This window comes from Callorhinus ursinus, unplaced genomic scaffold (genome assembly GCF_003265705.2).
Source record: "Callorhinus ursinus isolate GAN/ISIS: 27379988/994484 unplaced genomic scaffold, GSC_fseal_2.0 scaffold106, whole genome shotgun sequence".
NCBI classification, from domain to species: domain Eukaryota; kingdom Metazoa; phylum Chordata; class Mammalia; order Carnivora; family Otariidae; genus Callorhinus; species Callorhinus ursinus.
Genome location: NW_027397168.1, coordinates 913,041 through 938,206, shown reverse-complemented (window position 1 = coordinate 938,206; position 25,166 = coordinate 913,041). Strand labels below are relative to the sequence as shown.

Genomic DNA, 25,166 nt, shown 5'->3' with positions numbered 1-25,166 from the left:
CAGGTGCTGCTCTAGGTACTGGTGGTGCAGCCCACAACAGACAGCTGAGGGAGTTTACATTCTTGCACTGTAGAGAGATAGAGAAGTGTGCAGACACAGGTAGCAGGATGTGCTACTGGGAGAAAGTAGAACAAGTGTGTAGATTTGTTTTTGGAGGAGGAGAAATCCTGGCTCATGGTTTCAACTCTATTCTCTACAGGTTCTGTGGATGTAGCAATTCCCGGGCGGAGCTAGAAATCTTGTGTGTTGGGCAAGATGAGCCCCTCCGTGAACGTCTCTTTTGACAATGGTTCCTGTAATAAGCTGCTGTCTTACCTGATTGGCCTGGATCAATCTCAGCTGGAGGAATTCAAGCTGTGCCTCCAGTCCCCAGAGCTGCTGTTTGGGAACTTCCAGAAGATCCCCTGGGCAAATTTGAAAGCCAGTAATCCCATTAATCTGTTAGGTCTGTTGGGTGAATACTTTTCAGAAAGGCAGATATGGGAAGTGACCCTCAGCATCTTTGGGAACATGAATCTGACTTCATTGTGTGTGGAAGTTAGAGCAACGTTGAATGCTGAGTGGGTCCACGGGAGGGAGGGAGGGACGGATGAATGGATGGATGGGGGTGGAGGGACAGAGGGGCATCTGCCTGGTGTGCAGGGGAACAAGGAGATGGTGGCTGGATTCTTATGGGGTCGTGCCAAAATTCTAGCTACCCTTAAAAAATCTCCCTGCTGGGCTATGAGAGTTTCGGGTTAAAGGTATAAAGGCTACGAAAATTCAGAGCTCTAGCCTGGGAGGGAATGGTGACTCAAAGCAAAAAGGAGGAAAATGTGAGGTACGCTCAGTTGTGTTGCAAACCTTCTTTTGAAAATACAGACTTCCTCCTGGAAGGGAGTGGGTGGGAGGGTGGGGTAACTGGGTGATGAGAATTAAGGAGGGCACATGATGTGATGGGCGCTGGGTGTTACACACAACTGATGACTTATTGAATAGTACATCTGAAACTAATGTACTTTAAGCTGGCTAATTAAATTTAAATTTAAAAGAAGAAAATACAGATTTCTTCCAAGGCAGCTGTAGTATTAGGGAGTGATTTGAGTATAATAGGAATTTCATGTTTGCTTATGCAGGATTCTTTTTCCTACAAGGGAAACACTAGGTAAATGCCAACAAAACAAAAAACTGCCCCCAGCTGAGCCAAGCCATGAAGGAATATACAAAATGTACGGGTGCATACGCACACCTCAAATATTTATCAGCTACCCTAGCACGAGCCACACCCACCCAAAACTTTCTGATTTTAGATCGCTCTTTCTCCTTCACAAAACCTCACAAGCTGTAACACTTGCTACACCCTCAAGTAAACATCAGGCGCTTTTTTTTTTTTTCTTGTAATGTGCATGCTGTGTTTGTGGTGGCATTGCGCCTGGTGTGCTGTTGTATTGTGTGGTATTTATTTGTGGTAGTGATGTGTTTCATAACTAGTTAGCAAGTGTGGGACTGTGCTACTGTTTTTGTTGCTATCATTTTTCTGAATGTATCACCGATTCCATTTTCCTATAATATAAAAACCCATGTGGTATTTATCCAGTTTTCTCTCTGCAGTGAGCCTTAGGAGTGCATATGCCACTTTATGGCAGAACCAGTTGTCTCTGAGACCAGTACAAAATCATCCTAACTTTTACTGGTACCTGTTATGAGCCAGGCATTGATCCTGATGCCTCCTGTGTTTGTATGTAGTCTTTACTACACTCATAAGGAGGTCCTCTTGTTCCACTTTTGTAGACAAGAAAACTGGGGCCCAGAGCTCAAGTGAGTTGCCCAAGGTCACAGAGCTGGTGACTTGAACCCAGGTAGTAGGTGTCCAGAGGCTCTGTGCTTGACTGTATACTGCTTCTCTTGCCCCGAATGAGGGCATAAGTTCTAAGCAGTAGGGATGGGAGCTGGCAACATGATACCTCCCACATTGGAGACTGAGTCTATGGAAATTCAGGCTCTCTGTATCTTCTGGTGAGCAGGAGGATGGGGTGGGAACTAGATTTCCCTGTCTACCTGCCATCCTTTCTCCATTCCCTCTCCCCCCATCTTCCTCCTTCATTTGAAATCCCTCATTTACTCTTGTGTAGAATAGGCAGGTGTTGAACAGAGAATTAGAGAATGGAACCTAGAATCCTTAAATCCTGTTTTAGACTGACGATCCCAGAGGGAGGCATTTGCACAGAGGAGAATGCCATTAAAGGAAGAACATCCTTTCTAGCCACTGGTCCTGTATGAAGGCTGTAGAGCCAGACCTGGCACATTGAAGAAGCCCATTCTTCCTGGTCCTTACTTGATTCCCACTTGGCCTTCTGAGGGGGTGTAGCATATGGAGGATACCTTGCCAGCAGGAAAAAGCCCTAGACCACATCATCTTCCTGGCAACATGAGCGATGATATAAAGGTCCAGGGAGTCAGGATGGCTTCTACTCCCCCCTTGGCTCCATCTTCTAGGAAATATGGCATAACAAGAGTCTCTGTGCTTGAATGATGCTGTTGTATGTGAATGCGTGTGTGTTTGCGGGCACATGTGTGCTATCTTTTGGGGGCCCTGGATTTAGGAGCTCAGGTTTGGTGTCAGAGTGCCTGGATTCAAAGTTTGGCCCACCTAACCAACTGTAACCCTGGGCAAATGACTTACCCCTGGGCCCCTGTTCTCTCTTCTTGAAAACCTGGCCAGCTGTACCTACCTCTGAGTTTCTAGAAGGAAATGCTTAGAAGATGCTGGGCTCAGAGAAAGTTCTCACACATTCATTTATCTTTGGGGTAGTTTTTTCTGGATTCCAGGTGCTAGTTTGAGACAATGCCAGAGGGACAGTATCAGAACTGGGAATGCCTTTGTCATCTTATGGCATATACTTTCCGCCCTACCCAAGACGATGTCAACAGATTTTGGGTAGGTGAATCTGTGATTCAACAGGCTTTCCTAGGCAGACAAAGGGAAGTCTGAATTGGGATTTTTTTTTTTTTAAGGAAAATGGGACTTAAATTCTAGGCTGTTGTGTTGACTCTTTTGATAAGTGGCCCCAGCTAGATCTAGAGCATTCAATTTAATGTATATAGATATAGATTGTGGCAGCAAGGCTATAATCTGGAGGTATCCCATCACTGGGCTTATGTGTAACAGAGGAATGCAATGTGTCATGTTGTGAAATGGAGCTAGTGATGAGGGATGATCTTAGCTTACTGCGCTATGCACATAAGATTTCCCATTCAGGTCCCCTGATCCTAGGTGAGCTGGCCTAGCCCTGGACAGGCCCTACAGGTAGGCTTTGTGGGGCTCCACAGAATTGGGATTATATTGGCCAAGCTCACCATAGTGGAGAGTGATGGGTAGTAGCTCTTCAAAGGAACATGGGGCATGAGGAGGAAGCCCAGGACCCAGCTGGCTACCCAGATCAAGTCCTGCAAACCTTGATAACCAATGGAATTATAAACATTAGAGCCATGTCTCTGTTAGAGCTATTATCCCTTACGGGGCATTGGCCTATAGCAGCTAAGCAGTGGGCAGTGGAATGGGAGTTATTGCTGTGTGAGTTAGACATGGAAGGGGCCCTTTAGCTCATGAGGAATGGGGCATTCAGAGTGGTTTTGTGAAATATATAGAGGGAGGCTTGAGTTAGAACCCAATTCTTGGTGCTTTTATTCCTATGGTATTCTGGTATCCAGAGATAGTAGAGTGGTTTCTATGTGCTGGGTGTTGTCCTGTGTACTTGGGATAAGTAGGCAAACAGAGGCTAGCCATTTGTGTCCCTCCTTCAGTGTGGTGGGAAGAGAGGTACTGAACCTAAGAAATACATACACTACATAGTGTGTTAGGAGGTGACAAATGCAATGGAAAGAGAAAGTTGAATGGGGAGAGTCTTGAATGTGTGCCCAGTGATCAAGTGAAATACTAATCAAGACTGCCCAGCACCATTGAGCTAAAATTTGAGCAAAGACTCAGAGGTGAGGTGGTGAGCCACATGGGTATGGGGAGAGAGCATTCCTGACAGGGCATGGCTGGGTCCAAAGTACTTGAGTTGATGGAGCTAGAGAATGTGATTCTTTTGTCTCTTCAGTCTCAAGCCTGTCAGAGCAATACTTAGCTCTGTGGAGAGCATCCATCATTGGCCATTTTCAGCCTGGGTATCTCAATATCCCACCATCACTGTTTGTTTCAGAGATGGCACAAGCATGGGTACCCCAAGATCCAAACCAAGAAGAAGAGATGCCAGAAGAAGAAGAAAAAGGTTTGTATGCTACTTTATGGTGGAAAAATGTGGTGACAAATGGCTTGATGGGGCATCCATTTTATTGGGTCTATAATCGCCACCACCTCTGAAATTTTCTTCAATTGATAGCATGCAGGAAATTATACAATTCCCAACCTGTTCTTGCACTGCTGCTTATTGAATAATAAATTACTATAAACTGGATAATTTCTCTGACTCCACTCTCTGCTCTTAGATACCAGTGTCTCTTTCTGGACTTTGTACTTTGCATTAATAGGTAACTGTATTTTTTTTTTTTTTTGTACCAGTTGACTGTTGGAGATTTTCAGGTTGACAAAGTAATACATGCAGCTATGGAACAGATTTGGTTTTCTCAAATATATGTACTGGTGTATAATCCAGAAAATATCATGGAAACCTAAAACTTGTAATGAAAAACCTCAATCCGTTACTCAACCCTTGAGTTCTGTTCTGTAGAAGCAACTATATGCCACTCTTGCTCAAAAGAGATTAACATACACTGTAACCTCTTGGTTTTTCAATCAATTATCATGGTAGTTAAATATCTCCAATTATTTTTGTGAAGCAATCAATTTTCAGTATCATGGATATAAATCAATGCTGAGCCACATGATACATCAGGAATACAAGCTATATTTCTTTTCTAGGGCTGCCATAATAAATTTCCACAAACTGAGTGGCTTAAATAACAGATGTTTACTCCCTCACAGTTCTGGATTAGTCCAAAATTACGGTGTCGGCAGTGTCATGCTTCCTCCTGGGGTTTGCAGAGAGCCTCTTCCTTGTTGATCGGGCTTCTGGTGGCATTCCTGGATTTGTGGCTGCATCCCTCCAGTTTCTATCTCTGGTCACATGGCCGCCTCCTCTTATGTGTCAGAATTCTGTCTCTTGTGAGAATACATTTGACTGCCTCTAGGGCAATACAGGATAAGTTCTTCTCCTCAAGGTCCTTATATTTGCTACACAAGGTTCTGGGGATTAGGATGTCAACATATATTTTGGGGGGGCACTGTTCAGCCCACTGTATATACCTTTTTGGGGGAATCATTGCCTGTTTTTGTTTGAGTTAATAATTGCTTTTTAAACTTTCCATGCAATTATCTCCAAATTCTTTGGGAAGTATAATGTAATCAGATGTAACAAGCAATCCATCAGGTCCCTCATCACTGTTTCTAGACAGTTTCCTGAAGCTGAACATCCTTCCCTAATCTGTATCAGTTGCCACATATTTCTCATCCTGGGACTTGATTTAATCTCGAATTCTATTTTCTACTCTCAAATGTTGTTGCCCCCCCACCCCCACTTTGCCCTAACTTCTATGTCCATCTGTCTTTCTCACTGCTGTTTCAGGGGACCCATTTTATGATAAGTTAGAAAAGTCAATATGAGGAAATTTCTTTGAGAGCTTGCCTGATAATTTCTCTAGTGCACCATTGATGAATGGCTTGGGTGTAATTGTCCCGCTTGAAAGTCCTTCTCCCTCAATGTTTCTGGTGTTCCAATGTCCTCTGGTGCCCAGTGTTGATAAATCTTGATAACGTGATTTTTTTTTTTTTTTTTACATTTTATATGACCCATGACCTATCTTTTACACTATGAGAACTTGTGGAGTCCTCCATCCCTGTGTTCTGAAATGTCACAGGGTATCTAGGTTTGTGGTCCTTACCCTCTTGATTAGGTTGGATACTAAGCAGGACATTTAAATGTAAAAAGTGCTCTTCTGCTCTCAAATAGTCTTGTTATCTTTTTGGCATTAATCATTCCTTCTCTGTTCTTTCTCTACAACTCTAATTAAGTGTTGTGTTTCCTGGGACTAACAATTAGATCATAACTTTTTTTTTCACAAAATTGAGTTTTTTTAATTGTGTATAGTTGACACAATGTACATTAGTTTTAGATGTACAACTTAGAGATTCAACAAGTTTATACATTATGCTGTGCTCACTTTGTTATTGCCATCCGCCCATTACATTGCTATTACAATATCATTGACTATATTCCCTGTGCTGTGTCTTTTATTCCTGTGACTCCATAACTGGAAGCCTGTATCCCTCCTTCATCCATTTTACCCATTCCCCCAATCATAACTTTTTAATCCCATGCTACCATTTGTTTTTGTTAAAACCATTTGAAAGATTACTTCAACTTTCCATCATACCGTCCACAAAGCCTATTTCATCGATAATATTTATAATATCGAAACTTTTTAACTCGATGTCTCCTTTTAAAATGTAATACCTTTTGAATTTTTTTTCCAACTTTTGGAGCACTTTTTGGTTCCCAGAGTTACCTGTTTCTTGGTTAAAGTGATTATACAAGCAAATATAAATGGTACAATGTGCTTAATATTTTAAAGTTTCTCCTATATAGCCAATTAATTCTACAAAGGTAGCAAGCTTAAAAATTTGGTGTGTGTTCTTCCAGCTTTTCTTCATGAATTAGATTATATATCAGTTTGTAATTCTTGTCATTTGATACCTTGATCACATCATTATACAAACCTATCAGCTTCACATTTTAATAGCTACTTAATATGTCATGGCCTGTAGCTTACCCTGTCCTATTGGTAGAAACTTGGGCTTCTGGGTATGTGCATATTAAACAATATTTGAGGGGCGCCTGGGTGGCTCAGTCATTAAGCGTCTGCCTTCAGTTCAGGTCATGATCCCGGGGTCCTGGGATTAAGTCCCTCATCGGGCTCCCTGCTCGGCGGGAAGCCTGCTTCTCCCTCCTCCACTCCCCCTGCTTGTGTTCCCTCTCTTGCTGTCTCTCTCTCTCTGTCAAATAAATAAAATCTTAAAAAAAAACAATATTTGATAAACATCCATGACCTATTGTGTCCATCTGCAAGTATTTCTGCAGAAGATGTGCCTAAACTAGAACTCCCGGATCAAAGCACATACAGAATCTAAACTTTGATGCAGCTAAATTGATCTTCTAAAAGACTGTATCAAGTTATGTCTCTCCTGATACTTCAGGTGTTTTACTGTCCTGTTATCAACAGATTCTTTAAAAAAATTGCCACCTTGATAAAAATACTGCCCTGATTTAATACTTGGTTTGCATTTGTTGTGTGAGTGAGTTGAAAACTGTAATTGCTTTTAGCCTGTTTATTTCTTGCAAAATGACTGTTTGTTCTTCCCTCTTCTTTTGGGTGCTTGCTCTATTCTTTATTGACTTGTAAGAGCACATTGCATATAGAAAATGAATGACCTTTTGGTCTGTCCCATAGATGACAAGTATTCCTCCTCATGTGGTTTTTGTCTTTCAAAATGACATGTGCTGTGTTTGTGTTCTGCTTTACATCTTCTGGATGGCAAGACTGTTTCTCCACTTGGCTGGGGCAGGGTCGGGGGGAAGGCTATCCGTGCTATAGCTGCCACCTGAGTGTAGATCCACATGTTCTCCAGCTCTTGTTGTGTGGGAGAGAACAGAGGCAGGGGAGATGGGTTACCTGGTTCTGAAGAAGAAGGTCCCACACGAGTCCCACCTTTGGTCCATAAGATCCATTTCTTAAAGGCTGCGTGATCAAGTTTTGGGGTTTAATCAATCCAGAACAGTCCTTGTTTGGAGATGGGGTAAAGCTCTGTTAGGTTGAATATTTGAGGAATGCCAGCCTTCAGAGACCTTTGATAATCTGAACAGAAAGGGCCCCACCTCCAGAAAATGACTTTGCCCTTCTGGTGGGTAAAAGAAAAATGCTTTTCCATTCTTTCCTGCTTATTTGGAACTTAAAAAGGAACCGAGGTTCAAAGAATTTGATGTGTCCACAAAGCATTGCAGCCCTAAGCATCAGTTCTAAACCTTAAAGAAAATGCAAAGGCAGGCCTTTGGTATTCCCACTCTCCTGTTCTTTATACCAGAAACTGCATGTGTGTGTATAAAAAAGAATCATCCACTAAGATATTTAAGCCACAAACCTAGAATGCATGTACAACTCTATTTTCCTTAGCATTCCCCACACCCTCGTTATTAGAAATCATTAGTAATACTACCGGTTCTACTCTCAGTATATACCCTAAGTTCATTCATCCTATTTTCAATACTACGCTCTAGCTTCACAGGCTCTGCTCAAGTGTTTCCACAAAGAACCAGGGACCTATTGTTGTTGCTATTGTGTTATCAATGGATATGTTTGACGAACCCTACCTACCTTCACTTAGACAACAGAAGCAGCTTAATAAGTGGGCTCCTTGCTCCTTTCTTTCAACATAATCCCCTCTCTAAGCAACAGTGACCTTTTAAATATGGAGATTGTGGCTTTTCATCTCCTGGCCTTCAGAACAAAGATACCCATGACCAGCCCTTCCCCACAGTTGAGACCCCCTGTCAGGCACTTTGCTCACTCTGCTCTAGAATGTTCTTATTCCTGTCTCAGGGCATTTGTACTAGCTCTTCACCCTGCCTAAAATCCTCTTTCTACATCTTGGACTGGCAGCTTCTCGTGATTATGGTGTTAACTCTCCTGCAGAAGCCTCTACAGATCCCTTCCCCTCCTCCTCCAAAGGGCATTCTCAGTCTCTCTTATGTTCTCTGTACTTCTTGTATATCCTTGAGCTATTCTGCTACCTTTGCTACTTTGTACCACCACGCTGCTCCTTCCAAAAGTTAGACCCTTGAAGGTAGAACTTATTGTCTTGTTTAAGGTTTTATATAAAAACTTACTATTCCTAAGGCCGAAATTCATTCTGGCCATTGTTGTGTTCTGTTTTGCCTCACTTCTGTTTTAGTTCACAGAAGAAGATACAGAGAGAAGATGAAGGCTAAAATATTGATGCTGTGGGACAACATGCCTTGGCCTGAAGGCCATATATATCTCCGCAATGTGACGGAGAAGGAACACGAAGAACTGAAGAGCCTCCTGCATCCTAACAGGACTGGAGCCCAGCCACAGACAACAGTCTTAGAGGGAGTAGCAGGGGTCGGGAAGACCACCCTGGCAATGAAGGCCATGCTGCATTGGACAGAGGGCTTTCTCTTTCAGCAGAGGTTCTCCTATGTTTTCTTTATCAGTTGCCATGAACTTAAAGAGATGAAGGATACCACATTTGCTGCCTTGCTTTCCTGGGACTGGCCTGACTCCCAGCCCCCCACTGAAGAGCTCATGAGGCACCCTGAGAGGCTTCTGTTTGTCATTGATGGCTTTGAGGAAATGGACCTGCCCTCCAACTTGGACAACAGCCCACCATGTACAGACTGGTATCAGCGACTCCCAGTCAACAGAATCCTGCTCTACTTATTGAGGAAAGAATTGGTTCCCATGGCTACCTTACTGATCACAACCAAGGAGGATAGAACCAAGGATCTTAAAAAGTTGTTACTGAATCCATGGTTTATACAAATCTTAGGGTTCACAGAGGGAGACAGGGAGGAGTATTTCATCAGGTACTTTGGTGACCAAAACAAAGCTAAGAAAATCTTGCGTTGGGTAAGAAAAAATGAAAACCTGTTTTATTTCTGCTCTGCCCCCATGGTGTGCTGGACCGTGTGTTCCTGCCTGAAGCAGCAGATGGCAAGAAATCCTTGTTTCCAGCTAAGCACCCAGACCACCACCCGTCTATGTCTACTTTTTCTCCAGCTTGTTTGCCAAAGCAGAGGTGAGTTTGTCAGACCAGAACTGGCCAGAGCAGTGGAGAGCCCTCTGCTCTCTGGCTGCAGAGGGGATGTGGTTTTGGAATTTCACATTTGCAAAAGAGGACCTCAAACACAAGTGCCTGGAAGCACCTCTCATTGATTCTCTCCTCAGCTTGAATATTCTCCGAAAGGTCAGTGACTGGGAGGCGTGTGTTACTTTCACTCACCAGAGTTTCCAGGTGTTTTGGGGGGCCATATTCTGTGCACTTGGAGGGACAAAAGGGTCCGTTGGCAGTCCTGCAAAGCATGAAGAGATGAAGGTGCTACTGAATGTTGCTTTGGCTGACACAAACTTGTATTGGAATCAGATGGCTCTTTTTTCCTTTGGTCTTTTAAAAAGAAACTTAGCAGAACTGGAAGCTACTTTGCATTGTAAAGTGAGTCGCAGGATAATGGATGAATTATTAGAATGGGCAGAGGAATTAGAAAGTTATGACATTTTCTCCAACCGTTTTGAATTCCAACACTTTTTTGAGTGCTTATATGAGACTCAGGAGTAAGACTTTGTAAGGCAGATTTTGAGTCATCTCCTTGAAGCAGACCTTGATATTTTTGGGAATCTACAACTCCAAGTTTCTTCATTTTGCCTAAAGCACTGTCGAAAGTTAAGTAAGCTAAGGCTTTCTATCACCGTTCCCATCCCTCAAACGGAATTGACTTTCAACGTGGAGACTTTGGAGTTAGTAATGCAAACCATTTCCCTCCCAGGTTTCTTCCCAGGCTCTGCCCAAGTTCTTCCATGAAGAACTGGGGATATGTTATTGTTTTATCATTGGTTATGATTGACCAAACCTTCTAGGTCACTCCAACCCAGGAGACCATTTCCCTTTAGGTGTCATATAGGATTCCTTGGCTACTTCCATTGATCTACTTCGAGGTAGAGCTTCTATCTCAGGCCCCGAATAGTGAAGATGTATGTGCCAGACATTGTGCTAAGACCTCTCCTTATATCCGACTGATGCCCATTGTTGAATGGAGGGTGGAGTGTTATTGCCATTCGTAGATGAGAAAACTGAATAAAAACAATTTGCTTATGTCAGTGTGGCCACTAAGCAGCTCAGCTTGGATCGATGTCCAGCTCTCTTCCAGAGCTCCAGAGCTCAAAATGCTGGTGCCCCTCCTTTGAGCATGAGTTGGGGTGGGGGTGCGTCCAATGGTGTCAACTATATCCTGAGGTTTGTCATGAAGAGTTTGTCCCTTTGTCTCCGGGAAGAAGAATCCCAGAAATACTTAAACTACTTTTGGGTCTTACCCTATGACCTTCTCCCATTGCTGACACTGTGGACTTCCAGCCTAAGAGGTAAAGAGATCTCAGTGTTCTAATTATTTCAGGCCCTAAGGGTGTTTTCTAAACTCCTCCCATGAGACAGGGGCTGCTACGTGTTCACACATCCTTTCTTGTTTAACCCTCAGACCTACAAAAAATACCAGTTCAATTTTGGTTGTACAAATAGAAATTCTGAGAAGACTAATCTCTTTGTGTTCATCTAGATTGGAATATTAGTAAGATGTTTGGTCTCAGGGTCTCAGAGTCATAAATGTTCAATATATCTTGGCTGACGTTTGTCCAGTCTTGGATTCCCTAAAACCTAAATAGGGGACTTAGGTAGCATTCACTGTTGGGTTACATGAGTAAGTGTCCTTACTACTAAATGTTTTCCCAAGGATAATACCATTTATTGTAAGGATTAATACTCTATCAACACCATTCCTCACCTTACACATAATCACCCTAAGGCTGAAGGAGATTTCATGTCTTCCTTAATGGCAATAACAGACCTTCTGATGTGAAGGTCAGTCCCTGTTTCTCTACAGTACAGTTTCTTTTCCTAAGTGGTTTTTAATTCTGTCTGTATCTCGGAATTAACTGGGATGTTAAACATGAATACATGGGCATGTGTACACACACACAAATACAAATACACTAAGGTTAGAAACAACTAACCAATGCAATAATTCTGGGCTCACCATGTAGAACCTTATATCCTTAGGTGCTTTAATGTGTTTGTTTTACTTTCTTCATTGGAGATAAAAAGTTTAATTCATGACTTGGATGCTCTTTTACTCTTGTAAATGTTGAGAGCCTACCACATTAAGGAAATACTAAATAGAATTTTTTATTATGTTCAGTTAGCCAACATATAGTACATCATTAGTTTTTGATGTAGTGTTCAATGATTCATTAGTTGCGTATAACACCCAGTGCTCGTCACATGTGCCACCCTCAATACCCATCACCTGGTTACCCGACCCCCCTCAACCCCTCCCTTCTGTAACCATCAGTTTGTTTCCTGGAGTCCAGAGTCTCTCATGGTTTGTCTCCATCTCTGATTTCTTCCCCTTCAGGTTTCCCTCCCTTCCCCTGTGGTCTCCCACACTATTCCTCATGTTCCACATAGGAGGGAAACCATGTGCTAATTGTCTTTCTCCGCTTGACTTATCTCACTTGGCGTCATCCCCTCCAGTTCCATCCATGTCGATGCAAATGGTAGGTATTCATCTTTTCTGATGGCTGAGTAATATTCCATTGTATATATAGAACCCTCCTAAGTTCTAAATATTTGCATAAACATTTTTTTAAATCAAAATCCTATGAGGGTAAGTTTTATTATGTACATTTAGAGATAGACAATTGGAGCACAGAGATTAAATCATAGGTAGTGCAGCTCTGAATTTATCTTAAGTCTGTTTGACTTGAAGTCTGAACATGTAGGATTAAACCAATTGCCACCTCACCTCACTTATGCAGTTGCTTTCCTCTGAAAAGCCTGGTTGAGGATTGTTGGAATAAAACGTCTGTGACTTTAAGAACTATACTTTTGGGATCACAGTTTTCCTGCCCAGCACTCTAGCAAATTCCTTCATTTCCAATGGGTCTCTTTTTGTCCCCTGTAGACCACACTCTGGGCATTGGTTGAGGTTCACTTTAGTAACCCTTCTTTCTCTCATAAATGACAAGTCTGCATTCCAAGAGACACCAGTGGCAGGATATTTGCTCCATGTTTTGCAATGGGAATGTGAGTGAGCTGGACCTGAGTGATAGCAAGCTTAACACTTCTTCAATGAAGAAACTCTGTTATGAGCTGAGAAATCCAAGGTGCAAGCTCCAAAAACTGATGTAAGTGTGACACACAATTTGAAAAATTCCATCAGAGAATAATCCAACATTTTTCTCTTGATTATTGCAGTGAGTATCTATTTTCCAGAAAGTAAGCTCAGGTGCTCGGGATAATAAAATAAACATGTTTGTATGAATTGAGGCAAAGACCTGGTACTGTCATGAGTCATCTTGTATGAGACGTACAGGTAGACAAACTAATTTTCATAAGACCTCTGAGTGAATCTGCTGTTTTGAGCTGAATATGAAGGAGTAGAAAACTTGTAGGATGTGATCGGGACAAAGCACTTGAGGAGAGCCAGAGTTTATGTAGAATCCATGTGAAGTGTTGAGTCTTAAGGAAAGGTGGGTAGTTTGTGGTAAAGAATTTGTTCATTCAATGGATATCTAATGAGCATCTCTTCTCCATTCTGAGGTTATAGCCATGAACAGAATGGACAATTCCTGCCTTCATGGAGCTTACAGTGTTGGAGAAATGAACTTAAATGACCAGAGTAGTGTATGAGACAGTGAGATCTCCCAAAGCAGGAGGAAATCTGTTCAGGGACCCCGGGTGTGGAAGAGGAGGCTTTGTGTTGTTGGATAGGGAAAGCAGAAGGCCCTCTCCTATCTAAAAGTTTTCTGAATAAAGACCTACGCATTGGAGCTGAAGCATCATTTTGGACTGAAACCTCTCACATGATGTAAACAGAGATCACAGGGTGCCAAATCTGGCTTGAAGGTAGGGAATAATGGAGGTGGCCATTGAAAGAGAAGCCAGTAAGAGCTACCTGACTGAGGACAGACTGAATGACTCTTACACTTGGAGAAGGCGTTGGGTTGGATGCTCTGGAGTCCACACCAACTAATTCTGCCTTACTGTCCCTCTGCAATGCAGTGCCACCTTGAGGTCTGAATATCAGATGTTTGCACTGATTCAGTGAGTTAAGAGCAGATTTGGCAGTAATGATTGTCCTCAAACTTCAGTGTATTGTGAGCTGAATCAAACCCCCAGGAGGCAGCCTTAAACATCTTTTATTAGGATATGGCTTTTTCATCCTCCCTCCCTCCCCTCTGTTTTGGTCTTATTGCTTAGTCCTAAAGTGAGGAGAAACAGAATTAAGAAAAAACAAGAGGAGAGGTGTTCTCATCAGAACTTTCTGGGTTGGTGTGGGGGGTTGCCCCCTGCCCAGAAGAGCAGGCAGCTCCAGGGTCTCTTATGCAGACTTGGTGGGGAAGGGGATTGATTCCTGATTTAATCCATCCAACTGAGCTTCAATTTCGGGGTCCCTCTTATAAATGTATATCCTTGAGGGAGGGCGTACATGAGTGTGCATGTGTATGTGTGTGCGTGTGTGTGGTAGAAAGGCAAGATGAAGTACTCCCATGAGGCCAGCCTCCTCACTTCCTCTCTTTCTCAGATGCAGATCAGTAACTCCTGTGAGGATTCTGAAGGAGCTTGTCCTTGTCCTACACGGTAACAAAAGGCTGACCCATCTGAACTTGAGCTCAAACCACCTGGGAGTTCCCGTGTCTACGATGATCTTTAAAACCTTAAGGCATTCAGCCTGCAACCTCCAGTATCTGTGGTAAGTCTCTGTTTTTCCAGATCTGTCCTCAAGGTCACCCCCAGGTTCAGTGATGCATTGGGAGGATGGGGCTCAGCACGGCAGCAAAAGGAGGTAGAGAAAGATGAGCAAAGGGAAGAAGTGCTTGGGTACAATGCAGTGCTTCACATTATTTAATGTCCACCAGACCCACCCGAGGGCGTGTGTTAAAATGCAGGGTCCTGGAACCCACACCCTGAGACCCAGCAGGGCTGCTGGGGGGCCTGATAGCTAGCATTTCTAACAGGCTCCAAGGTGGTGCTGGGCCACTCTCTGAGTAGCATTGACTTCAGGCCATCCTGCCTGGGGAGATGATGAGGAACAAGGAGACATAAGCTCTTATTTGTGGAACAAGGGGGCCTCCAAATGACCCCTCTTCCTGTGAGTAACTGCCTGTCTTGGGGTCCCTTTGGTAGGTTGGAATCGTATGGCCTCACCCCTCTGATGTGTCGTCATCTCTTTCTGGAGCTCAGCAAGAACTCGAGTGTGAGCTTCCTTAGCCTGGGGGACAATGATCTCTCCGGTATTGAGGTAAAAAGTCTGCAGGGGCCCTCTGGGATGTCAAAGTCTTCCCTGAAGGAGCTGTCGTAAGTCTTCCTATCTTGCCAAAATAGTGTCTTTGCAGGGTTAAGTGGCAGGGTGGGGTGGCAGTGGGATCATGTTTGGGGGAGCCTTGGGGATCCCCCTATTGTAGTTACCTACCCTGCTGACACATTCCCTATCTTCACTCTTTTTCACTATGTCCTTAGGGCTCCATCTCAGCCAGCTTTGCCCTCACCTCGATTGTGGGAGACTCACCTGCCAGCCTCCCCTAAAATCAGTGGTTTTTTATTTTTTAATATTTTAATATTTTAAAATTTATATTCAACTAGCCAACATAGAGAACATCATTAGTTTCAGATGTAGTGTTCAATAATTTATCGGTTGCATATAACACCCAGTGCTTAAAGATTTTATTTATTAGAGAGAAAGAGGGAACACAAGCGGGGGGGGGGGAGCGGGGAAGGGGCAGAGGGAGAAGCAGACTCCCCGCTGAGCATAGTCGGGGCTGGATCCCAGGACCCTGAGATCATGACCTGAGCTGAAGGCAGATGCTTTACTGACTGAGCCACCCAGGCGCCCCATATTTTTTAAAAAAGGATTTTATTGAACAGTACATCAAAAACTAATATGTACTGTATGGTGGATAACTTAACATAATAAAAATACATATAAATAAAAATGAAGAAAAAATGTCCCATGTCAAAAAGATTAAAAAAATAATTAGAGAGAGAGGGAGAGAGCAGCAGCGGGGGTGGAAAGGGAGAGGCAGACTCTCCAGTGAGCAGGGAAAACCCAGTGGTTTTAAACTGGGGGTGATCTTGTTCTCCAAGGGACATTTGGCAATGTCTGGACACTTACTTGGTTCTCACCACTGGGAGGGGAGGATGCTACTGGCATCTAGTAGGTGGGGACCAGGTATGATCAATATGCTTCAGTGCAGCATTGGGGGACCCCCGCTCCCCACCCCCCACACACCAGCATCACGAAGAATGATCTAGCCCAAAGGTCAGTATGGCTGAAATTGAGAAGCCTTACCCTGACCCACCTTTTTCTCCTTTATCCAGTTTAATCTTTTGATGATGTTGGGGTCCCAGATGTGTGGCCCAAGGGATTGGGAGTTTGAGAAAGAAAGAGAAAGTGGGCATAGCTGGGGCTCACACTGCACTTGTACCTTCTACAGCCTGGAGAAATGCAACCTGTCAGCGGCCATCTATCAGGATCTGGCATTGTACCTTACCAGCATCCAGAGGACAATTCGACTGTGCCTGGGATTTAATCCACTCCAAGATGATGGCGTGAGGCTCCTCTGTGCTTCCCTGACTCATCCCGAGTGCGCCTTAGAGAGACTGGTGTAAGTTCCTCTTGGTTCTATTTCTGGAAGTAACTCTCCTTGGGAGTAGGCATAGAGGAAAACAATGGGTCCTTCATTTGGACCCATTTATATCGTTGAATACTAACATGTGTTGAGCAATTACTCCATGTGGTAGGCACCATTCTAAACATAGGTTCTGAGTAGCACCCCAGATTTGTTGAATCAGTCCCTGGGGGTTGTGCCAAGGAATTCAATTTTAACAAGGATACCAGGAAATTATGGCCTGGTCAACTAATAATCTGAGCTCCTATCTCTAGATACAGAGCTGGGCACCAAGGTTGGGGTCAGGGATAAAATAGACACCCGCCTGTGTGGAGGATGTAGTTTTATGAGTGAGATACCAAAAAAAAAAAAAAACAAAAAACAAAAAAAAACTAGGAGTTCAGCTGAGAAGAAAAACAAAGTGGAATGAGTAGACAGGAGTGGTAGCTGGTTTCCTAGTAAGGTCTTCTCGCATCAACCAATTGGAGGAGGTGACACTAAAGCTACAAGACATTGACTAAGGAAGCCACATGCAGAGGCCCCGAGGCTGGAGTAAGCATAGGGCATTGCAGGAAGAGCAAGACAACTAGTAAGACTGGGGTAACAGGAGTGAGTAGGATGACTGATGAAGATGAAGCTGGAGAGGCAGGACTATGCCCCAGCAGTGAAGGAATCGGTTGTGTTTGGAGGTGGAAACGTTGTCCGAGGACTGGAGTTTGTACAGGGACATACTCTGAAAGATTACTCAGGCTGCTCTTGAAGGATGGACTATAATGGAAGCAAAAATAAGAACAGAAACAAGCGCCTGTAGATCAGGCAAGAGAACAACAGTGAATGGGCCAGAGTGAGGTGGTAAGATTTCAGGGTATACTTGATGGTAGAGCCAGTAGGACTTGCTGATTCATTAGTGTGGTTTAGGAAGGAAAGAACCAAAACATCGCCAGGTGATGGGCTTGGCAGCTGGGTGAAAGGTGGTACCATTTTCTGACAGGGGGAAGACGGGGAGGATGATGAGGTTTGGATGTGAGGGGTTTGGTCTGGGACATGGGAGTGTGAGATGCCTATTAATCAACCACATAGAGATGTGACCTGAGCAGATGTATGTAGGACTGTAGGTTTCAAGGGGGTTGCTGGGTGGGGATGAATCTACTGGCAATGGTAGGCGCCACGTGTGATTTTGTAGGTGATTTCTACTTTAGCTACAATCTGCTGCTCTGGGGCAGATGTGGAATAGATGGAGAGATGGGTTTTCCTGGAATTGGATACTGTTCAAGTAAATATAAAAGGTTTAAAAGGCCAAGGGTCTTGAGGCCCCTCCAAGGGGGTAAATGGTGAAAGACCATAGAATCTGAGCTACAGACCAACAGGTTAGCACTCAGCACTGAGCCTCAAAGAACCATAATATTAATAGCTAATTAATACATATGTAATATGAACTAATATTATATATAACTTACAGGTTATATTAACAATAGATATAATAATGTTATAATTATGCTTAGAGCAATATACTTTAATATATAATTATATTTCTTAAATTTTATTTTATTAGGTTAGTCACCATACAACACATCATTAGTTTTTGATGTAGTGATCCAAAATTCATTGTTTTCGTATAACACCCAGTGCTCCAAGCAGTACGTGCCCTCCTATAATACCCACCACCGGACCAATTCATCCCCCCCACCCCCCTCCACTCCAAAACCCTCAGTTGGTTTCTCAGAGTCCATAGTCTGTCATGGTTCATCTCTCCCTCCGATTCCCCCCCTTCATTTTTCCCTTCCTTCTCCTAATGTCCTCCCTGCTATTCCTGATGTTCCACAAATAAGTGAAACCATAGGATAATTGACTTTCTCTGCTTGACTTATTTCACATAGCATCATCTCCTCCAGTCCCATCCATGTGGATGTAAAAGTTGGGTATTCATCTATAATTATATGTATTTAATAGATACATGAATATATAACAAAATATAAAATAATATAAATCATATATGTAATCTATATAATTCATGTTACTCAATAATATAAATCATGTATATATAACATGTCTATTATATAATGCCTAAGCATTTTATATATATAATATATAGTATACATATTATATATATATATATCTAATGCTTATATAATCTCTCTATATTCTATATCTCCTACAACTTGTATTGCACACTTGCCAAGTGCTGTTTCAAGCACTGCACGTCATGGCTCACGGGATCATCAACAATGCCATGAGGGACCATTATAATCTCCAGCTTAGCAAGAAATGAAGGCTGGAGGGAATAAAGCAACATGCCTGACAAGTCAGTAATGGCTGAACAGCATTTGAATCCATGTCTAACTGGCTTCAAAGCCTTGGGTTCATCCCCAGCTGCCTCAAGGTCATTTAAAGTGTTTTCCCTTCTGTTTATTTTTTATTTTTACTTAAAGTTAAAAAAAAATTCTCACAGGGTGCCTGGGTGGCTCAGTTGGTTAAGCGACTGCCTTCGGCTCAGGTCATGATCCCGGAGTCCTGGGATCAAGTCCCATGTCAGGCTCCCAGCTCAGTAGGGAGCCTGCTTCTCCCTCTGATTCTCTCCCCTCTCATGCTGTTTCTCGCTCGCTCACTCTCTAATAAATAAATAAAATCTTTAAAAAATATTAAAAAAAATTCTCACATTAAACTTCTGACCTGTGAGAAGTCGCACATTTTTACTATACAAGTCGGTGAGTTAGGGGAGAAGTACACACCCATGAGATCATCACCACCATTAAGGCCATATACATATCCATCACTTTCCAAAGTTTCCTCTTCCCCCTTTCTTATTAAATTTTTTGTGATATCACTTAACATAGAATATTTAAATACATAGAAAATTCTAAATCTTAGAGAACTTAAAGTACACAATATGTATTGTTAGCTATAAGTGATGTTGTAGATCTTCAGAACTTCTCTTGCATTACTGAAACTTGATATTCTTTGATCATCATCCCTTTATTTTTAAAGACTTATTTATTTGAGAGAGAGCAAGGAGAGGGGCACAGGGAGAGGGAGAGAGAGCATCCTCACGCAGACTCTCTGCTAAGCATGGAGCCCAGCGTGGGGCTCAATTCCAGGACCCTGAAGTCATGAGCTGAAATCAAGAGCAGGAGGCTTACCCGACTGAGCCAGCCAGATGCCCCGATCATCATCCTTCTATTGGCTCTTTTTTTTTTTTTTGAAGCCGCCACTAATAACAAGCATGTTCTTGCTGTGCGCATTGCATAAATCTGGGAAAGGATAAGCACAGATACTCAGCATATCCTGGATTGGGGTTCAGGGGGACACCATGGTTGAACTCAGAGGCAGGGCCTGAGGCTTGTGTCCCCATGGGCCTTGTTTTGGGCTGCTTTCCTGAGCATCTGTCTCTGTGGCTCTTGCCCCGTAGGCTCTGGTTCTGCCAGCTCGGTGTACCCAGTTGCAGGTACTTGTCAGATGCTCTCCTTGAGAACAAGAGTTTGACACATCTGAACCCGAAGAGGAATAACCTGCAAGATGAGGGAGTGAGGTTTCTGTGTAAGGCCCTGAGTCGTCCGGACTGCAGCCTACAGAACCTGGAGTGAGTTCCATTGCCCCTCTGTCCTTCAGAGGATGGGAAGAGAGCATGTGAATTAATTTGCAAATGCCTGAGTTCCAGATGGGCCTGGAGTCCTGGGTGTAGACATGATTGCTCACCTAGAGGAGCTTCAGGTTCTTTTGGAGGGGGGTAGGTGGGGATGGGTGGGGGTACCTATGGTTGGGGGTGGGGGTACTGGGATGACTGCTGAGGACCAACCACAATGTGTGTTGGCGGTTCCCAAGACCACTCTGTGGGTCTGATGATTCACAGAGGACTTCAAGAGCTTGGCATGGAGTCAGATTTGTGGCTGTGATTTATTACAGTGAAAGGAGAAAAAGCAAATCAGCAAAGGGGAAATGTGCATGGGGTCAAGTCCAGAGGAAACCAGGTGCAAGCTCCCCATAGATGGCATGGGGAAGGAGCTGCATTGTCCTGTCTACTTCCTTTCTACCGGGTAGATAGTGTACTCAGACCTCCTGACCAGCACCCTCCTCTTCCCAGGGCTCAGAATGAGAAGTCTGGCTTTGGCATCTCTCTTTTCCTTGGAAGAATGTGACATGGGCTGGTGTAGATAGAGCAAAGCCCAAGGATTCGGGGGTTATTGTTTTTCCCTTTCTGTTTATTTTGCAGTTTGTCAAGTTGTTCTTTAACCGCAGAGGGCTGTCAGGAGCTTGCTAATGCCCTCAGGCATAATCATAATATGAAAATTTTGGATCTTGGGAACAATGATGTTTAGGATGATGGAGTGAAACACCTGTGTGAGGTTCTAAAAGATCCGAATTGTGCACTGAACACACTTGGGTGAGTTGACGCTGTTCTCTTTGTGGGGAGCCCCCATCTCTACTGTTGCATCCAGAGGGAATAATATGCGGTCACCTGAGGGTTCAAGAAAGGAACAAATGACAAAGTTCTCTTGTTAAAAATCTCTTCTGCTTAGGGCGCCTGGGTGGCTCAGATGGTTAAGCGTCTGCCTTCAGCTCAGGTCATGATCCCAGGGTCCTGGGATCGAGCCCCATGTCGGGCTCCTGGCTCAGCGGGGAACCTCGTTCTCCCTCTCCCTCTGCTTCTCCCCCTGCTCATGCTCTCTCTCTCTATCTCTGTGTCTCAAATGAATAGATAAAGTCTTTAAAAACTATATCTTCTGCTTAATGGTAAGGCTCAAGTTCAGAGACAGAAGTTCATTCCCGTTACCCCCTCCTTGGTGTATTGTAAGTATTCTTTGTTTCAGTTAGTACCTTTTGGATAGTAGGTCGGGGGCTGGTGCGCCATGTTTCCCACCCCAGAGTCTTTTCTATCTAAGGGGAAGTCTGGTTTTAGCCATAAGGTGATGTGTGTGTTCAGCAAACTAAGATGGTTTACACTCAAATAATAGGAGTCTTGGTTAAGTGTGGCTTACAGGATAGCTATTTTTCACAGAGGTGGTGATTCTACTCAGTCTCACAAAATGCTTAGAAATCATACAGTATCTCTTTCTTTGTGGAAATCCTGCCATTTGCATTAAGTGGATGGACCTTGAGGACATTATGCCCATAAGTGAAATAAGTCAGAAGTTGCTGGGTTTTTGTTTTTCTCACCACATTCCTGTCCTTCAAGAAGTATCTTGAGGTGCGGACACCTGGGTGACTCAGTTGGTTAAGCGACTGCCTTCGGCTCGGGTCATGATCCTGGAGTCCCGGGATCGAGTCCCGCATCGGGCTCCCTGCTCGGCGGGGAGTCTGCTTCTCCCTCTGACCCTCTTCCCTCTCGTGCTCTCTATCTCTCTCTCTCTCTCTCAAATAAATAAATAAAATCTTAAAAAAAAAAGTATCTTGAGGTGCAATATTATTTATCCTGTAGGTAAAGGAAAAGCTGTCAGATTTATGCAAGTAATTCTGGGTCCTATTTGTGCCTTAAAAAGAATGCTGGTCTGGTTTTAAGCCCTCACTTGCTAGGTGCTTCTCCCTGGATGTAGAAATGAATAAAATGTTTGCAACCGTTATTGCATTGTCTCTAGTGACAAATGCCTGTCTGATACTCAGTTCACTTTCACTCCGTTTTACTCTCCAATGTTGTAGTTTTAATGATTTTTTAAAAGATTTTTTTGAGAGAAGAAGACAGAGAAAGCATGAACAGGGGGGAGGGACAGAGGGAGAAGGAGACCCCTTGCTGAGCAGGGAGCCTGATTCAGGGCTCCATCCCAAGACTCTGGGATCATGACCTGAGCCAAAGGCAGATGCCTAACTGAGCCACCCAGGTGCTCCGCCAATGTTGTAGCTTTAAAGCAGGCACCTGAGTGTCTTATTTGGGTTCACAGGCTTCCATCTTTACCATCAGACCAGGGTTTCTCAACCTCAGCACTACTTACACCTTGGGCTGGGTAATCCTTGGCTGTGGGCTGTCCTATGTACCATACGATGCTGAGCAGCATCCCTGGCTTCCATCCTCCAGATGCCAATAGCACCTCCCTAGTCTGCAGACATTGCTCAGTTTCCCCTATGGGGGAAAGATCACCCCTCATTGAGAAACACTGGCCTAGATGACCAAGGGAATACTATTAAAAGTACATAATCGAGGGCGCCTGGGTGGCTCAGTTGGTTAAGCGACTGCCTTCGGCTCAGGTCATGATCCTGGAGTCCCGGGATCGAGTCCCGCATCGGGCTCCCTGCTCAGCGGGGAGTCTGCTTCTCCCTCTGACCCTCTTCCCTCTCGTGCTCTCTCATTCTCTCTCTCTCTCAAATAAATAATAAAATCTTTAAAAAAAAAAAAAAGTACACGATCACCGTCAACCATATATAACAGTGGTAAAAGCCCTGCAGGTGGCACTAGACCGGAGACAGGACGCACTTGGGTGATGTTAGAGCCCATTTTTCTCATGTCATCCCCTTCCTGTCTACCAAATAGTGCCTTTACCTTGAAGCATTGTCTGGATCCTACCCAACTTCTTCCAACCTAAGGAAACATTCTTTCCCTTTACTGTTTTTTTTTTTTACCTTTTTTTTAAATGTTGTTTTATTATGTTATGTTAATCACCATACAACACATCATTAGTTTTTGATGTAGTGTTCCATGATTCATTGTTGGCTATAACACCCAGTGCTCCATGCAGTACGTACCCTCTTTAATACCCATCACCGGGCTAACCCATCCCCCCTCCACCCTCCCCTCTAAAACCCTGTTTCTCAGACTCCATAGTCTCTCATGGTTCGTTTCCCTCTCCAATTCCCCGCTTTCATTTTTCCCTTCCTACTATCTTTTAACATATAATGTATTTGTTTCAGAGGTACAGGTCTGTGATTCATCAGTCCTACACAATTCACAGCACTCACCATAGCACATACCCTCCCCAATGTCTATCACCCAGCCACCCCATCCCTCCCACCCCCCCACCACTCCAGCAATCCTCAGTTTGTTTCCTGAAATTAAGAATTCCTCATATCAGTGAGATCATATAATACTTGTCTTTCCCTGATTGACTTATTTTGCTTGGCATAATACTGTCTAGTTCCATCCACATTGTTGCAAATGGCAAGATTTCATTCCTTTTGATGGCTGCATAATATTCCATTGAATATATATACCACATCTTTATCCATTCATCTGTTGATGGACATCTTGGCTCTTTCCATAGTTTGGCTATTGTGGACGTTGCTGCTATAAACATTGGGGTGCACGTACCCCTTTGGATTACTACATTTGTATCTTTGGGGTATACCCAGTAGTGCAATTGCTGGGTCATACGGTAGCCTATTTTCAACTTTTTGAGGAACTTCCATACCATTTTCCAGAGTGGCTGCACCAGTTTGCATTCCCACCAAGTAGGAGGGTTCCCCTTTCTCTGCACCCTCGCCAACATCTGTCATTTCCTGACTTGTTTATCAAAATTTTCGTGTATAGACACCTGTCACATTTCTTTATAGGCTTATATGGAAATTTCTACTAACTTAAACTGATATAACACTAGAACTTTTGTCTTTGAACATGTGGTTGGCTAGCTACTACAAATAGATTTTGTTCTGTTGAATTTAGAAACAAGATGAAAGTGTAAGGAAGGGGTTGTAATCTTATTTTAGTCCTTTCAAGGACCTTATAAATAAAATCACATCCACTTTTTAAGATTTTATTTATTTGACAAAGAGGGAACACAGCAGGGGGAGTGGGAGAGGGAGAAGCAGGCCTCCTGCCGAGCAGGGAGCCCAATGCAGGGCTCCATTCCAGGACCCCGGGATCATGACCTGAGCCAAAGGCAGATGCGTAATGACTGAGACACCCAGGTGCCCCAAATCACATCCACTTTTTATGAACATTGTTTCTTTCACAGTTGGGCAGGCTAATGTTCTGTTTCCTCAGCTGGCAAATGGAGTTTAAGATTTTGGCTACCTTTTATAGGATTGGTATATGGATTAATGAGTTATGTGTAAGCATTTGGAGAAGTGTCCAGTGTGTGGTAAGCTTTCCACTGTAAGCCAGTTTGTTTTAACCACATACTTTTTCCTAGATCTGGTATCACTTCTAACTTCTCAATCTTAGAGGACCATCTTTCACACTTCCTTCCCACCCACTCCTAGGTTGGAGAAATGCAATCTGACGCCTGCTTGCTGCCAGCATCTCTCCTCAGTCCTTGGAAGCAGTAAAAGCCTGGTTAACCCGAACCTTTTGCAGAATGACTTGGAGCCCAGTGGAATCAGCATACTGTGGAAGGCCTTGAAAAAATCAATGTGCAAACTACAGAAACTTGGGTAATCCCCAGTGACTTTTATACTAGGAAGCACTAGCTGAGAGAGGGGGATGGGTTGGGTGATGTTTTAAAGCAAGCATTGGGTTCAGCCTGCATTCGATTTCCTAGAGCAGTGCTGGCCAGCAGAACCTATGGTAATGACGGAAACAGTTTATATCTATTGTCCAGTACAGTAGCCAGCAGCAGCATGTGGTAACTGGGCACTTGAAAGGGGGTTTGTGCACCCCAGGAACTGAATTTTTGACCTTTCTCAGTTTGAATGACTGAAACGGCCACATGGGTAGCGATGACCATACTAGGCAGCATAGTCCTACAGACATTTGGGTAGTTGAGGAGTCCCCTCATTTTTCTCATTCTTGTACCTACTCAATGTTTCACTTAACA

The 25,166-nt window shown here is 43.6% G+C and overlaps 1 protein-coding gene across 1 annotated transcript; it reads left to right on the top strand.

Annotated features, from left to right (window-relative positions):
- The first annotated feature begins 255 nt into the window (after positions 1 to 255).
- On the top strand, positions 256 to 24,787 carry NLRP13 (NLR family pyrin domain containing 13). Its single transcript, XM_025848750.1, is given in 10 exon segments — positions 256 to 560; positions 1,745 to 1,797; positions 8,987 to 9,809; positions 9,811 to 10,569; positions 12,850 to 13,008; positions 14,409 to 14,576; positions 16,318 to 16,488; positions 19,898 to 20,068; positions 20,699 to 20,869; positions 24,613 to 24,787. Coding segments are annotated over 10 exon segments (2,955 nt in total).
- Positions 24,788 to 25,166: the final 379 nt, after the last annotated feature.